General features: G+C 43.0%; 1 protein-coding gene across 2 annotated transcripts in view; it reads right to left on the bottom strand.

The window, feature by feature from the left end:
• Nucleotides 1-17,106, bottom strand: part of LOC138569506 (myosin-4-like) — a 72,795-nt gene extending 55,689 nt beyond the window's left edge. For both annotated transcript variants that reach the window (XM_069647541.1, XM_069647540.1), the window contains exons 1-11: nucleotides 16,971-17,106; nucleotides 8,491-8,706; nucleotides 8,237-8,380; nucleotides 2,575-2,731; nucleotides 2,454-2,481; nucleotides 2,251-2,368; nucleotides 2,067-2,159; nucleotides 1,832-1,895; nucleotides 1,650-1,748; nucleotides 408-511; nucleotides 176-314 (exon numbers count right to left, since the gene is read on the bottom strand). In XM_069647541.1, coding sequence (XP_069503642.1) covers nucleotides 176-314; nucleotides 408-511; nucleotides 1,650-1,748; nucleotides 1,832-1,895; nucleotides 2,067-2,159; nucleotides 2,251-2,368; nucleotides 2,454-2,481; nucleotides 2,575-2,731; nucleotides 8,237-8,380; nucleotides 8,491-8,691 — 1,147 coding nt within the window. In that variant the 5' untranslated portion in view covers nucleotides 8,692-8,706; nucleotides 16,971-17,106. The remainder of the gene's footprint in view (nucleotides 1-175; nucleotides 315-407; nucleotides 512-1,649; nucleotides 1,749-1,831; nucleotides 1,896-2,066; nucleotides 2,160-2,250; nucleotides 2,369-2,453; nucleotides 2,482-2,574; nucleotides 2,732-8,236; nucleotides 8,381-8,490; nucleotides 8,707-16,970) is intronic.
• Nucleotides 17,107-17,366: the final 260 nt, after the last annotated feature.

Genomic DNA, 17,366 nt, shown 5'->3' with positions numbered 1-17,366 from the left:
TTCATTTTTATACTGTGCCCTCAGTGTCCTCTTCACCTGTAGTTTTACCCCTTTTGGTTTTTTCAATGCTTTGTACTTGTTTGTTTTAGCCTCATTGCATTTGCTCCTTTTGAAATGTAAACCCCTGTTTTTACTCTTATGACATAATGCCCAATAGTTGTCTTGTAAGTCTCACCGTCTGTGCCATCGGGCTCGGCCTGTTCTTCACGCTGTTTCTGCTTGAATTTCATGTTTCCGTGGTGCATCACTGCACCGGTCATCTTGTAGATGCCGATCTTTTCATCTGCATTGAACCCCAGAATATCAATGGCACCCTGTCAAGCAAGAGGTGGAATTGAAGGTTACGTTAGCTAAACTGACAGTTCCTTTTTGTTATAAAGACGTTTGAACTTCATCATATAACTTACATCAGTAGCCAAAAGCTCCTCTACGTCATCGATACTCTTAACCACAATCTCCCCCTGGCTGATGGATGGGAAGTCATACGGGTTGGTGGTAATGAGAAGCATTTCTGTGAAACAATGCCATCCAGTTAGTATCTGTAGAATGCTACAATAGTCCTCGTCAAATTATATGAATGACGTAAAATACACAATAAAACAAATTCATGCGTTGTACTTCAGTCAAACAACTTGATATGAATCTATGAGAAGCTCAGTAATGAAAGGTGGTGTTCCTCAAATGTTGATTCAGAACTTTATATTTTCCAAATTAAAATCAAACTATTGCTTTGTGTGCATCTGCTACTTTTCATGAAGATATTCTGATGAAAGGAAGAAGAATAAACAACAAGCTTGTTTTCTTTTACTAAGTGTTTTTAAATAAATAATCTATTGGGTTCTGTATTTAGCATTGGCTGAGTATGTATTTAACTATGCAAAATTCATCTGAAATCAAAATATGCCAGTACATGATGAATCCCTATTTGTATTAAGCAAATTCCTACACTGAGGAAAAGTGTGGGGAAAATATTCATAAGACCGTTTGGAACCTTCATCTAAAGTGTTGACACACTTCTGTCCTATTAAGTTCCTCTCCATTCCCCACCCTTTTCCTTCACATTTCTGGAGGAACTAGTAGGATGCTAGTATTACAATCGGTTGCTACATATAGGAATCTTCTTCCCATTGGGAGGAAAATAGGATGTTCTGCAACATCTTTGTTGTTTGGACTTTACTGTACAATCCTAAAATGTCCCAGGCACAGATACACGGCTTCTATGTTAGGGGTGTACATATATACATATCTCTGCTGTTATCGCTGTCTTCCAAATATTTCACATCGCAACATATTGTGAGACTGGCCCTATGGTTGCTGACAATTGCAGGAACCTTTGTCAAAGTTAGGATGGTTAATACTTTAACAATTGTGATGCAATCAGCTGCACTCAGGATATTTTCTATTACAATGCAGTGCCTAAGAAATGTAGGAGCTAATGGGCATGCATACTTCATTAGCTGTATCTGCCAGGTGACCCTTTTTCTGCTTTGTGAGCACATTTGTTGATAACTCTACATTTGTCTTTCTCTGTATCCATCACAGCAATAAAATAGTTTCTTTTAAGAACTCCATATGCAATAATTCCTCTACTTGTGCGTAACCTCTTTTGGGGTGTGTGGTTAGATACATGAGACATAGTTGAAACTTACCAACAAGTTCTGGCTTTTTGTTGGTCATGATCTGATAGAAGATGTGGTAGCTCCTCTCAGCTGAAAGCTGGAATGTTACTCTGGATTTTTCCAGCAGGTCTGAAATATAAACCATTTACGATGTGTAAACATGAGAATGTGTTTTAAGAACATTTACTAAGGTATTTACAGGTATTTCTTACATGTTTCAATATCTGCAGAAGCCAGTTTCCCTGTGGTTCCAAAATGGATTCTGATAAATTTACCCTAAAGTGTGAACAGAACCAACAGTGAATTCAGGTTTAAACCAAGTGTTGATTAATATGTATTACACACTAAAGAACACATATAGGGTCTGATTCACAGAAGCGTTTTATAATGGCATAATACCATTTGAAAATGCTCTGTGAATCAGGCCCATGGAGTCAAAAGACTTACAAAACGGGATGAGTTGTCATTCCTCACAGTCTTGGCATTACCGAAGGCTTCCAGCAGAGGGTTGGCCTGGATGATTTGATCCTCCAGAGTTCCCTAGAAGTGGCAGAGTTATCTGTGAATGTACTGGTTTCACACAGAATTCTGTGAAAACTACACAATGTTAAAACATGCAGAATTAACAAACCTGCAGCTTGTTGGACATGGCTGGGGAGTCCTTTTTCTTATCACCAGCCACTGCAATTGTTGCAAAGTACTGGATGACACGCTTGGTGTTCACAGTCTTTCCGGCTCCAGATTCGCCACTACAGTTGTAGAGAACACAATTAATATTCTTGAACAACAGACTTAGAATACACAAGGACACTCTATTGAAAGATTTGTACTTACGTAATCAGGACAGACTGATTTTCACGATCTAAGGAGAGAAAAGTGTTTTATATAACAGGGTTATTTAATGGTATTTTAACGTCTTTACTAACTATTATTTTACAAAAGGGAGTCACTTTACCTGTCAACATGAACTGATAGGCATTGTCAGAAATGGAGAAGATGTGAGGTGGGGCCTCCTGGCGCTTCTTGCCTCTGTAGGCATTGACCACCTCGGGATTGTACACTGGCAGCCACTTGTAGGGATTAACAGTGGCACAGAAAAGACCAGAGTATGTCTGAAATGAAAGGCATTTGTTAAGACACGTTGCTGTCCTTTATCTGTTCTGTTATAGTCGATATATGATCTATAATTGTTAACATGACAAACATGGTTGCAAAGTTAACTACTCTTGATCTCTGTTTACCTTGAAAGAAAACCTCGCCAGCATGTATTGGGCAAATCTTACACAATTTAGAATGGACACAAGGGCAAAACAACCACATCAAATATGATAATGGAAAGTTTAAGGCAGTAATGAGAAATTGTAAATAACAATAATGCAAACAATGCTAGAAAAACAGTAACATGATGCATTAGGCAAATCAGAATACGGGGACCCTAGATCAGTAGTATTGATTATATTTGATGTTTTGTGGTGCAACCTTTCTGTCAATATTAAATAGTGAATTAACGTTGTGGTCAGATTTGAAGTACTTCACTTAGCTTGCCATTCCAATACTCACCAGAGAGGGATCAATAACTGCTATCAAAGTATTGTTTTTTGGTATTCATTTGGGTTACAGTCCTCGCCACTCATTTTATGCTGAGCCCCAATTGAGTAAAACGCATAATGTGGCCGCCAAATACTGGAACTGCTAATGTGTTCTCATTAAGGCAGCTGCAACTCTCCTATTTAATAGAGTCTTGCAACCCCCAGACATCCTTCTGCCATCCCCACTCGAGTGGCTAGTCTCACAGTTTGAAGACGATTGTATCAGACCATTACTAGTAAGCCTCTTTATGGCTGAATTCTTTTACCATTGACTGTTTTAGTATTTCTTGTGATTTCATTTACCAATAGCAAATTTACATTTCATGATAAACTCCTCAGTTGTTGCATTTTTTATAGTTTTCTTTGTTGACACCAAAATAACACTACTTTCTAAATAACCTTTAGAAACTTTAAAGTGATTTTGTTCCTCTGCTTATATGTTTTATGCAACCCCATGATACAGTTTCCTTCTTAGTACTACAGTTCTTAGTTCTACAGTTTTTCTGTCTTCACGACCGCCCTATCCCGCACCTGCTCTCATGTTGGTTGGAAGCTTTGATTCTGCCCTACTGAGAGCATTGAGTGATCTTTAAACATCAAGGACTGTTCGGAAATAAGTATGTTTTGATGTAAATTGTGCTGAACAGAGAATCTACCTGCAACAGTGAGCAAAATGTGCATATCTGGGTGATTCACATTCTGCTTCTCTTTGTATTCTCTATTCATCTTCTACTTTCTACTTCACCTCTCATTCACCTCTCATTTCACATTCTTTTATTTTAGTGGCCCCTAAAGTATGGAATGTCTCTCACCACATATTGGTTTATCCCTACTCTACTGAACTTCTAATCGTGTCTCTAATCAGGTCTCCTCTTTTCCCACTGTGGTGTAATGTCTAAAAAGTAGTTGTTCTCATTTTCATGCTGCTGCTGGCATTATGTATTTTGTTACTATTGTTGTATTGATGCATCTATTTCTTAAAATATTGCACAGAGCTCTAGGGTAAAATGTTATAGTGACAACCTTTTTGCAGACAATAGTGCAACTCTTTAGGTTGGGTAGAGAGCTGTAGAATATTACTTGTAAGAGCTTTTTTGTTTGCATGGTGCTTGATACATAGTTGTCTTTTCAATGTTGAGCTGCCTTAACTATTAATAACTCTTGTGGTTAGTTATGCTGCTTGGTACATTGCTATTTTTCACCTTTGTTCTACATTGCAATTTCTACACTGTGCGTTATTGGCTTTGCGTTTTATTTGTCTTTGGCTGCCACTGATAGTGTAGTTAATGACTAAAGTAACATAAACTGCCAGAATACACTATGGTTAAATAATGTTTGCATTATTTTATAGGAGAACATGTTTGCTTATAGAGCTTAATTTTTGCAAGATGTTTTACAAAGCTGCACTCTCTCTAAATATATATGGGCCAGATTTTAAAAAAAGTGTTTTTGAATGGGAAACACCCATTGAAAAAACTGTTGTTAATCAGGAACATATATGAATGTATATATATGTATACAGAGAGAGTGGGGGAGAAGGAGAGAGTTATAGGAAGAGGGAGAGGTAGCTATAATTTGAACATTGTCAGACTTAGGTTTACCATGTTTATTCTCACACCGTTTTCCAACTACTCAACACAAACAAGGCTACACAGTAAATGGGACCATATCAGTTTGGAATACATTATGAAATGTAATGATTGACCGTTCACATTGATGTTGTGTCTATAATGACACAAATTGGCAAGGCCTATTGGTCTGCAAATGTAGAGGATAATCTTTATTTGTCCTTTGGGAACTTTACAAAACAATCTATCCCTCTACATATAAACGCCAGACCTTTTGGCTTTCCCGCTGCTTTTATTTGGTTCCAATGGATAGTTTCAATGTACTTTTCAGTGTACTGTCTTCTGATAAGTGTGAAATAAGAGTAACGCCTTTCTGATGGCCACACACACACACATTGTGTAATCAAATGAAGTGATATGTGCTGCAGGGGAAAATGTATCAAATGTGGACAGATTTATAATGTCTATGGGCCTCATTACAACCGTGGCGGTAGCCGGCCTGTAAAGCAGGCACGGCTGGCGCCGGATTTGCATTTTTTCCGGCACCCGTGAATGGGCAAGAACCGGGTCAAGCCGAGTTAGGCAGACCGGGTAATTGCCCATTTTCGGGTGCCGGAATCAAGGTCCTCCTCATCCCCATTCCGCCCCATAGGACTGAATGGGAATGGGGACGCGGATGCACCGGCACATTCAGAGTTGTGCCGGTGCATCCGACGTGCTGTGCTCTTGGGTGCCTGTCAGCCTGCCAGGAAAAACCTGGCGGGCTGACAGGCAGCCGTGACCACAACACGTAGTATGGCGGTCCGGGAAATGCGGTACCGGCATGCTTACCGGTACCATAGTTCCCAGACCGCCAGGGTCATAATCAGGTCCTATGTCATGATATAATGGTAATCTGGGACAATGTCAAAACCCAAAGCATCTGTGCCCCTTTACAGCAGCTTATAATGCCTTTGCAATGCATTGTACGTTATTGCCCTGTTTCAAAATGTATTGTGCCTACATTGATGGTGAGGGGCAGTATGATTTATTAACACACAGGGTAGAATGTTCATGGCACTGCAGCCCTTCAGATTTCTTTAATGAAGGTTTTAACTCCTATTACAGCACAGAACAATCGACGGACAAAGAGTAGAATTCCTAAATAAGAAAATAACCGACCAACAGGACCACTCATATCAAGCAACGACATTCGCTTGGAACCCAAAGCCTACAATAAAAGAACATTCGGAGGATCATCTTTTTCTCACCTGGCAGCAATAACCTGGAATGACCTACCAAAAACATTTTTAACAAAAGGGATCCTTTGGAATTCAGGAAACTACTCAAAACTTGGCTCTTTGCTTCAGAACCAGAAGGAAATGACTAGGGAGCATGCACCCAACGGGAAACAAGAACCTTAAGGAGTAATCCATGGCCCTAACTTAATCATCCCTAACCAGAGGGCGGGTGAAGGACCCCCCAGCAACCCATGTCTACAGAGGAGACTTAGGTAGGTAAGGACCCCCCAAGGGATAGGCAGGAGTGACCAGAACCCTCTATCACAATCATCCCCAACCCAGGCCGGGGAACACGCCAGCATCAGCCAGGTAGACATACCACTAGAGTAACACAGAGGAAAACTGCCACTCCTCAACATGCCCACCAACTAAGTGGACAAACTACCACACCAAACACACAGGATAATCATAGATGCTAAGCACAGAAACTCAAAGACAAAGAGGTAAGGAAAACCTGCTAACCCAACTCTAAAACCTCAACTTTCCGCATACGCTTCCCATACAGAAACTCACACAACCACATCTGTGCACAGCAATACGCACGCACTTCACCACACTACAACAGACTAACAACACATAACCCCTCACAACAGCACATCGCAAGTCGCACTGACCCAAAAACCACACTTAAGGTCAGCGAACGGTGCAAACCGAACTGAAGCTGCCAACAGGAAATCACAACTCTCACTTTCCTATCCCCACTATACCCTGCTAACCCACCCACTCCCCCACTTTTTCACACCTTTCTTTTCAGATCCGCCAGAGCACCTGGGGACCACTCCGGTGTTGATAGTGTGTGATACAAATATCTTTAACATTAACATTTATTTATTTAATTTGGGCATTTATAAGAGCGCACCAAGCCCGATGGCATCTGGGCGCTGGTTAAGGGGGTAGTGGAACGGACACAAGGGGGTATGCAAGGAGTCTTAGTTGAAGAGGTGAGTTTTCATCTTCTTTCTGAGGCAGCCATAGGAGGGTTCATCACAAAGGTGGTCAGGGGCTTGTTCCAGAGTGCGGGGGTACGGGTTGGGAAGCTGCCCCCCCTCCTCTTATGCGGTTGAATCTGGGGGTGACGAGGCAGTGTTTGTAGGCCGTGCATTGTGGCCTAGTTGGTTTGCACCTCGAGATTCTGGTTATCAGGTAGTAGAGGGCATTGTTCGAAAAGCACCAGTGATCAAAGGATGATATCTTGAAGTTCATCATGTCCTTGACTGGAAGCCAGCCGGAAACATGTGACAATGTTCACGGATGCTCCGCTTAGTATATCACCTTAAACACCTTTCCACTTATCATAAAATTGCCTGTGTCCCAGTTTTTCTATTTGTTTGGACTCCCTGTACTTAACTACGTCTTGTCTTCCCTGTTCATGCAAAATAGTGTATATATGCTGCTCCATATGCAAACTTCTGTATGTAGACATCAAAATCAAACTGCAATGCTACGGTGTGATCATGCTCAGTTATGACCACCCATTACATGGTTTGATTTTCAGGTGAGTGACTAGTTATTGTGTGATAGCACGCTAGTGAAAGTACTTGTTATTTTAAATTATATTTGTGCCCCTTACTGCATGACTTCCCATCAAAAGCAATATCAGCACTTTATGTTTGGTGTGAAAATATCCCTTGGAATGCAATCTTGTTACCGAGTCATTCTTTATTATTAGACTTTTGTCTTTTTTCAGGACTATACTGGCTCATATTTACTACTTACCCGTATTATTTTGTGTGACACTTGGGTGTCTTTCTATCTGCAGGGGAGAATCCAAGATCGATTTGTTGCCAGCGTTGGATACCATGGTAGCCACTGGTCTGAGACGAGACCCTTCTCGGGACAATATATAGGGATAACGTGGGAACTCTTGCTAACAGTTCTATGAATAGGTGCTTTTACTTTGCTAGTATGTTTGGCATTCTAATACTATGTGGTATATTCGCGTGACTCTAGAAGAGGTACTGCATCATTTGTATTTGTATTTATTGATTTATAAAGCACCTCACGCCAAAGCGCCGATCATCATTGATGTTACAGTCAGCTTCTAAAGAGGAAGTTATACTGCGCATAATTGTTTGCTAAGTTAGCCGAATTCGGTCATATGGTGGTCCTGGTGGAGAGCACATGTGGCCACCTAACCTCTTTGCTCCTTCAGTCTTTGGTTCAAGGCATGCAGTACTTACATAGATCATCCAGGCCGCGTATCGCTCAGCGAGATTATACAGCACAGAGGCTTCATTCAGATGGGTCATTATGACCATGTCTTCAATCTTATCGTACTTGGGAGGATTCTGAGGGTAGACCTGAGTATCTTTCACTGTTACAGTCTGAAAAGGAGCAAAGACAGGAAAGGTTTACTGTGGGGACTGGCAGAGTCGTGTGAGTGTATCATGATATATACATTTTTCAATTATTGTTCATGTGATATGCTCATTACCCTTCCATCGTCGGTCTTGACGGTGACTTTGCCACCCTCTCGGGCCGTGACGGTTCCTTTCACGTAGAGCTCTTTTTCGTCATCCACGTAACAAGTGTTCTTGGCATCAAATGGCCTGTTCTGGGCTTCAAGCCGCTCTTTGTCAGTCTTGCGCAAATACTGCGCAGCCTCCCCAAACACTGCCATTTCTGAGTCGCCCATGGTTTCAGAGTATCACTAGGAATGCAAAAGAGTTTTTATGTAATTACAAAGCAACTCAAGTCGTCATTGAGTCATTTATAAAAACAAACATAATCTATATTGCTGGTTTACGTTGGTAAAATCTAAATTTACATACATTGAAAATGATTATAGTCCACTTCAAGATGTTTCGCTACTTATAATCATTGATTTGTCCAACCTGCTTTTGTGGTGGTGGGCCTGATTTACAAAAAGAATTTCAACAGGACTTTCCCATGTTAAAACATGTTTGTGAATCAGGCCCATGATGTTTTAGTGTGAAAATGGATTGTGCCACTGTAAAATGCTTTTGTAAATCAGGCCCAATTAATTCTTGCATTCATTTGGCCACTCAGGCCACAACACATTTTCATCCGCTGCAGTGTTAAATGGAGGGGATTTTTTAAATGTGTGGTAGTGTATTGTAGCACCACTGTCATATTCATTAACGCTAGTTCTAAAATTCGACCATAATATTGTTCATTTTTTATACTACCTTTTTAGTTTGAGATAACATGCTTGCACACGATCACCTTCTAAGCCAACTAACTGGATGTGCAGTCCGTGAGCCTGATTCACAAAGGTTTTTTTTCATTGGGAAAAACGGTTTGTAAATGAGGCCGAGTGTCTCCTATTGACTTAACTAAGACTGGATGCAGGCAAGTGCAGAATCCCCTCCGAGCTCACACTGCAGAGAGGAAGCAATATGCTTCTAGACATAAATCATAAACCTGCATCTGGAGAATGCCTTGCAAACTTCTGTTTCACACACACGCAGGACGCGCTAGATTCTATGTGCTGTCTGCTCCAATCATTTTTTTGTTATTTAATCTTTTATAACGCTCTTAATACCAGAGACCAGTCTCTAAGCACGGGACGGGGATTCAAAGCTGTGTTTCTCTGTGTGGTCTTGCTTCCAAGACAAACATTTTTTTTGCCCCTGAGCTATCCTCCTGGTAATAAGTGTCATGGAACTGTTTTCTAATTATGTTCGTGCATCATTTCACTGGCTAATAAACAATAAAATGTTACTAGCACGTAAAAATACTGGTGTCTTTCGAAAATAGAAACTATTTAACATCATGCTGTTTGCAGAAATCCTATCTGACCGTTTTGCTGGCATATTCCGGCTCCTCTTGCCTAATCCAAGTCCCGTCTTTCTCCTTTTAATTTAGCATCTAGTGGCGCTTCAGTACCATTGCCTGATAAAGTCTTGTTTTAAGAAAAGTGGGGCCTGGGAATGTCTGATCAAAGCACTACAACCAGTGTAAATTATGGCCCTCTTTAATTTTCTTTGCTCTTTTGGTTTTCCTTCCTCTTCCAAAGCCTACATAGAGGGAGTCCGACTCTTATCACTATTTTAATGTTTTGTAATCGGGACAAATGGGCTGATGCTCCTACTCCTTGATTTCTAAGGGCCTGATTTTGAAAAGCGTTTTTCAGTGTGAAAATCTGATTGAAAATCGCTTTGCAAATCAGGCCCCCTGCGTTTGTAGGATAGCCTGCCTCGAGAGCAGGGGAACATCACAATCATGTTAGATTTAGGCAAGTCCTCAAAATGTATCTATTTGACTTCTGCAGGACTCCCTTTCTCTGTCTTACATTCTTATGGGCCAGTGGCATGGGGTGTAAGCTGTGTTCTATATATATATATATATCCCTTCTTCCATTGTTGATGTTTCCTTCAACATACTCCTTTTACACAGCCTAAACTTGGCTGTGCTGCTCTCAGAATGTAAACTGAGGCAGCCTTTAAATTAATATTCTGGATTGTGTTCTAGAATCTGTATTTGCGAACCCAAATAAATCAGCTTACATGGGTCTGCTTGAGCACATCTCAAGCCCATCACACAACCACACTCCTAGTACGCATGTGATTATTAGGTGGAAACTGTCTTCATTATAAAACCTCAACAGTACAGACAGAATACAACTAGCTTGCTTAATTCTGCATGTTCTCTTTAACACATCCCTTGAGTCAACATGCATCCAGAACCCCCACAAGCATTACCCTTCCCCTCATCTCTACACCTCTAACTATAAAACTCTCAGGCCCTGATTTACAAAGGAGTTTATTTAAATGAGAAAATCCCATTGAATAACGCTTTGTAAATCAGGCCCTTGCTGTTAATCTAACCCAGTACCCAAATGAACACCCTCCTCCCCCTTACACTCTCTTTTCTTTTTGCCTTGTCCTCCATAGACCATATTCTGGATACCCCTTGTGTGGGCACAATATGCCAACACCTAGACGAGCCTCTCCCCTGTGAAGCTGCTACTGTGGTGACTTTGCACTTTATAAAAGATTTCTAACATAATTGTTGTCTTCTCTTGTTCCCTAGGTGTAAGTCCCCTCATTTTTGGTTTTGCCGAATTATTGTGGTGCAAGCTACAAATTTGCCATAACCATTGTTACAAAAGAGAGAGAGCTAGGGAAATTGGGTTTTGAACTGAGAATATCTGGTTGGCATAGCAACCAGCAATGCCGTGGCACAAAATGGCCAATTTACTAAAATGTCTTTTTCCAAACTCCTCCGCCGTACTACCCAATAAGGAGCTCCCTAACAAGATTTGCTCCAATCAGCAGTTTTGTAAGAAGCAAGTCGGATGTGCTTTCCATTTCCCAGCTGTGTAGTGATTTGCCTTAGTTATTGGGCTATTTTGAGCTATTTTGCATACAATTGGGCTATTTTTTGGTTACTTTTGGCAGCAATCTTTTTCTTATTATTCTCAAGGCTACCTCTTTACTACCACCACCCCATACCCACTCTCTCTACCCACACCCCCATTCTCTCTACCCTCACCCAGCCCACTCCTGCTCTCTACCCCCCAGCAACCCCCCCCCATTTCATATGATGGTTGGGTTCTGTTTGGGTTATTTTGGGTTAAATTTGACAAGTCCTCCAGAGGCTATGTTGTTGTTCATGTTTCCTTCTCCCAACCAACTACTGCCACTCAGCCTCTCCACACACACTCTCCCCCACCCACTCATCCATCCCATGCCCCCACTTTCTCTACCCCCACCCACCCTACTCCCACTCTCTCTACCACAATCCACCCACCCTTCCCCACTCTCTCTACACCCACCCCCACTCTCTCTACCCCCACCAGCCACCCCTACCCACCCTTCCGCCACTCTCTACCACCATACACCCACCCTCCCCCACTCTCTCTATCCCACCCACACTCTCTCTACCCCCACCCATCCTACCCATACTCTCTCTATAACCCCACCCACCATACCACTCTACCCACATTCTCTCTACCCCCACCCACCCAAACCCCACTCTCGATCCCCATCCCCTCTACCCCACTCTTTCTAACCCCACCCTACCCCCACATGCTCTATACCCACCCCCACCTTACCCCCACACTCTGCACCCCTACACACTCACTGCACACCAACTCTCTCTGCCCCCAACGACCCTTCCCCCACTCTATCTACCCACACCCACCCCCCACTCTCTCTACACCCACCCCCACTCTCTCTACCCCCACCAGCCACCCCTACCCACCCTTCCGCCACACTCTACCACCATACACCCACCCTCCCCCAATCTCTCTACCCCACCCACACTCTCTCTACCCCCACCCATCCTACCCATACTCTCTCTATAACCCCACCCACCATACCACTCTACTCACACTCTCTCTACCCCCCCACCCAAACCCCACACTCGATCCCCATCCACTCTACCCCACTCTTTCTAACCCCACCCTACCCCCACATGCTCTATACCCACCCCCACCTTACCCCCACACTCTGTACCCCTACACTCTCACTGCACACCAACTCTCTCTGCCCCCAACGACCCTTCCCCCACTCTATCTACCAACACCCACCCTTCCCCCACTCTCTCTGCCCCCACCCACCCAACCCCCTCTCTCTTTACACCACCCACTCTACCCACACTTTCTCTACCCCCACCCACCATACCTGCACTCTTTCCACCCCCACCCACACAACCCCCACTCTCTCTGCCCCCACCCACCCTACCCCCACTCTCTCTATCCCACCACCCACCCTACCTTCTTATTCCCGCACCCACCCACTCTACCCCTTCCATTCCCCCACCCACCTTAGCCCTTCTATCTATGCCCTCTCATCCGTCCTCTTATACTCTCACTTTATTTCTTACCCCCTCACTCTCACTCTTTCTCACTCATAGTTCTTCTTGCTCATCGTCGATGGCTCCCTCTATCAATGGCTTCCTCCCTTGCTCTATTCCCCTTCTCATTGTTTTGCACACCTACACTCCTTATCACATCCTCCTTTGAAACTCTGCACTTTACTTCTTGCACCCTGGTGCCTATGAATGCAAAATACAAAGAACAGCAGTAAACGCCAAAACTATTAGCATTACCAATGCTTGTTTTCAATTGGAACCTTACTTCTCATCTCTCTTTGTCTCCCTATACATTGCTGATAAATTGAATATCGGATCAGGAAAGAAAGTCAACTGCTTCAAACTAGCAACATGGAAATCTGGTCCTGTTTGAACTATAACCATCAGTATTAGCGGGGGTCGAATTTGAGAAGCCCCTTTAATTTTTTAATTTTTTTAAATGTTTGCATTTATGTCAGCGCACAAAACCCTGAGGCATTTCGGTGCTAGTTACAGAAAGTGCATGGTACATTTAATGAAGTGCTAGAAAACGCATAACGGTTAGAGTCAGAATTTGTGTATGTGGGCAGACTGGCAACGCATCACCTCAAGGCTTGGACATAGGACGATTAAGTGTTGTAATGTTTCTGGTTCCTTAGTATTATGGCAAAATCTACATATATTCTGAAGAGTCTGAAGCATTTACACTTTGCCCAGGTAATTTGCTAATCATAGAGCCAGAGTTTGAGCTTGGCTCGGTTTGGATTGGCTATTAAAAGAGGTTCATCAATGTCTACCTGAGCCATTATCAGAAGGCATTGGTTCTTCCAATGCGCTTAAAGACTGGTCAGATTGATCTGCGAGAGTCTGAGCTATGTCAGGCACTAAGCTATAAGGGGCACATGAATAAAGAAGACATTTTCTGTAAAGAGCTACGGTATGCCAGAATACAATGATTTTTAATGATAGCAAGCCCAATTCATAACGTACCACTTGGATTGGGAAGCTTGATGTTAAAGTGCCTTTTTCCAGTAGTGACCTTCTAATAGATCACACTTGGCATGGTATTCTAAAAGTGTGGCTTTATCTCCATAAGTGACAATGGGAACTGCTCTGCTTGTAGAAGTTAATGTTGTGCTTTGAAGAAAATTTGCCATATTTCCGTTGAAGAATCTTATGTCTGGTTTATAGTTTCTATGGGATATCATGGACATTGGAGGTCGCACCAACCCCAAATACTTATATCACTGCAAAATTACCAGAGGATGAGCATTCATACACCATTCAAAAATGTGTTTTTATTTAGTTTAGTCTTAGACATTATGAGGCTATTGGATTTGCTGATGTTGATTGAAAGAGAGTTAGCTGCTGCATAGGACTCAAGGGAGGACAATTTCCTTTGTAGGCCTATTGGTGTTTTATCTAAAATTACTAAGTCATCCGCATACAACAGCCATGATTTGGGGAGCTTACCAATTTTAGGGGGAAATTAAATAGTTTTATTCATGTGGGGCTCCAACTCATTGGTGAAGAAATTGAAGAGAACAGAAGCTAGAGTGCAGCCTTGTTTAAGGCTGCGAAAGGCGGGAATAGGTTTAGAGAGGAGGGCTTCTTGATTCAGTTTTACTCGAATTGAGGTGTTTGAATAGAGATGAAATATCAAATTCAGAATGTAAGAGGGACACTCAGTCTTTGTTAATTTGTCCCACAGAAGAGCTCTACGTACCGAATCAAGAGCCTGTTTGAAATCTGTAAAGGCTAGGTAAACCGGTTGGGCAGAGAGAGATACATGTTTCTTTATGGCAGATAGAATTAATAAGTTGACTGAAGTGCCCAAACCCGGGACATATCCGGATTGATGAATATCTTATTGGGAAGTGGTACAAAGCCATTTTGAAAGATGTTTAAGGATTACCCGGGCAAAAATCTTGCCTGGGATGTCTAGGAGAGCTATCGGCCTGTAATTTGCAGGCATGTCCCTGTCTCCCTTCTTGAAAATGGGGATTATAATTGACTGTTTCCACGACGAGGGGATAGAACCTTTGAGCAAAATCTGGTGAAATATTTGCAGTAATGTGGACGCCCAGTGGTCTGAATGGGATTTTAACATGAGGGTATATAGACCACCTGGGCCGGGAGCCCTAGAGGTGCTCTGTTTTTTAATTTCCAACATAAACATAATGTCATCATGATTGAAGGTTAATATTTGAAGATCGTACGAGGAGGAAAGGGGAATGGGTGTTGAAGTGGTTCCCTCAGCAAATAGGTCAGTATAGTGTGTGGTCCAGGTTTGTTCGCTAACTGAATTAGTCATCGCCGGGAGTGCCATGGTATTTGTTCCGGTTCTTAGCAGTTGCCAAATCTGAGCACTAGATTTAGATGCTTATGCAGAAAGCATGGCTTCTCCATCCAGTGGTGTCTTTTTTGCTAAATGCATTCTGGACCAGTTTCTATATTTTGTCTAGATCTTTCTTAGCATAAGGACTTTGTCTACTGAGGCCCCTTTCAACACGCATCTCTGCTCCCTTCTACAAATAGTTTTAATGTTCCTAACTTCCTGATCATAGGTATGTTTATGAGAGAAGGAGGGTCGCGGCCCTCTATTGGAATGTTCTATGAAAATGTTCAGGAATGTGGTGTATGGCTCGAAGACTTGGTTCTCAGTTGGACAACAAGCGTTGGTTAAACAGGCAGTAAGATGTTGTAATTTGGATTCTGTCCAAGCTAATCGTAAAACGTTTTTGTAAATCAGGCCCTAAATCTGCTCCAAACCTTCCGACCTTTCGCAGATAGCAGTTTGATTTCACCTTATAAAATATTTCTCAACAATGGTATGTCCCACCCTTAAAATGATGAAAGGCTGAGTGAGACACATCATGTGCTCGGTTGGAGGTACTAGCCTCAAATGGCACATCCCAATAATCCACCTCATTTTACGGCCTTTAGAATGACGAAAGGTAGAGTATGACCCACCTGACATGAGGCTGACACTGACCCAGCTCTACTTGCTGGTTAACAATCATAATACTCCTTTATTGCCTTGAAAAGAGTGAAAGGCAGAGCCAGAGTACCTCCTGGCCTGACATGCGAATGCCTTTTCCCAGCCCTACTAGCCTTTCATTGAGAGGTATCTCTTTCTCTATCTGCCATGCGCTGCAGTACTATTTTTCCTCTCTGCACGCTCCTCTGTGTTGCTCTGCGTGGTTTCTCTTTTTACCCACCCTCTGCCCACATACCCTTCCGTGAGTCACCAAGATACAAAAGCCAACACTAATGTTCCTGCCCTAATGTTCTGAGTGTCTGACCCGATATTCTCAGTGCCTGCCCTGGTGCTGTGAACGCCTGCCCGGAAGTTATGAGCGCCTGCCCTAAGGTTCGTCTTCATGTATTTTATTGTATGATTTTTCCACTGCATGCCCTTAGTGGCAGCATCAGAGTGGTTTGCTGGAAGGGGGTTTAAATGCACCCTAGCTACACCAGGGGTCTGCAACCTTTCGCTCTCCAGATGTTTCGGGCAACAATGATATCTGCTTATTGACTATGCTGATTAGGGTTGATACAAGTGGTCCAAAACATCTGGAGAGCCAAAGGTTGCAGATCCCTGGTCTACACTGATGTTCTGTGTGCTTGTCATTGGGTTCGCGTTACTTGTCCTGATTGACACGTTATCTTACACTACAGAAATACATAGAAGCAACATAAGTAAAGCAAACATAAAACAAACTTTCCCGAAAACACTGCAATTGCCCTACAAAACTATAAACGCTCTCTGCACCTAGCTGCTCCTTCGTGCACCCCGCTCCACTGCCACCCGCAAATACCTCAATGCTTGTTGTAAAGAGCTGTGTATACTGGCAACTTGGCTGCGTTCACTTTTATTCTGGCTCCCTGCGTACAACTGAAAGGTGGCCACTGAGGGCCTCCCCGCAGATTACCCCCCCCCCCCCAGCCATGGCCTTGAGCATCTGAGCAGATAAGGAATCCGGGTGAATGGGGGATCTGTGAGACTGTGCGCTCTTAACCCCACAGGCCTGCTTCAGAGCTAGGGGGACCCAAGGCAGCAGGGATGGGTGGGCTGATCTGCAGCCACTGGGGGCTACTCATATAGATGCATCGTTTCATGGGGCGGCTGCTGTTTGGGATGAGGCTGCTTACCTTGCAACACCCTCCGCTTACGATACGTGTTCCCCAGTCCCCTGTGAACAGAAAGGAAATGTGTTAAGCCACAACAACGTAAATGGAGACCCCTGTAAAAAATAAGAAATGCGTTAAGCAATAAAAACATAAATAGACTCCCCTGTAAAAAAGGCATGAATGCACTGAGCAATGAAATCATAAATAGACTCGCTTTGGGGCAGGACACAGCAGGTGCGGCTGGAGATGGGGAAGCTGCGTTTGATGGCGCCTGCATATGTGTTCACACATCGTTAGACGCAAGCAGGCAGAGTTACGCCATCAATACAAGGTGACCAGCTGTGCGTTATCTAGGATTTGGCCTCAGAATAAAGCACCAAGCTGGGGCCGCTGGCATGCACGTATTCCCTAGGCAGG

The sequence above is a fragment of the Ambystoma mexicanum genome, chromosome 2q (assembly GCF_040938575.1).
Source record: "Ambystoma mexicanum isolate Mex_15411 chromosome 2q, UKY_AmexF1_1, whole genome shotgun sequence".
Taxonomy (NCBI): Eukaryota; Metazoa; Chordata; class Amphibia; order Caudata; family Ambystomatidae; genus Ambystoma; species Ambystoma mexicanum.
This window is presented reverse-complemented; position numbering and strand designations above follow the sequence as displayed.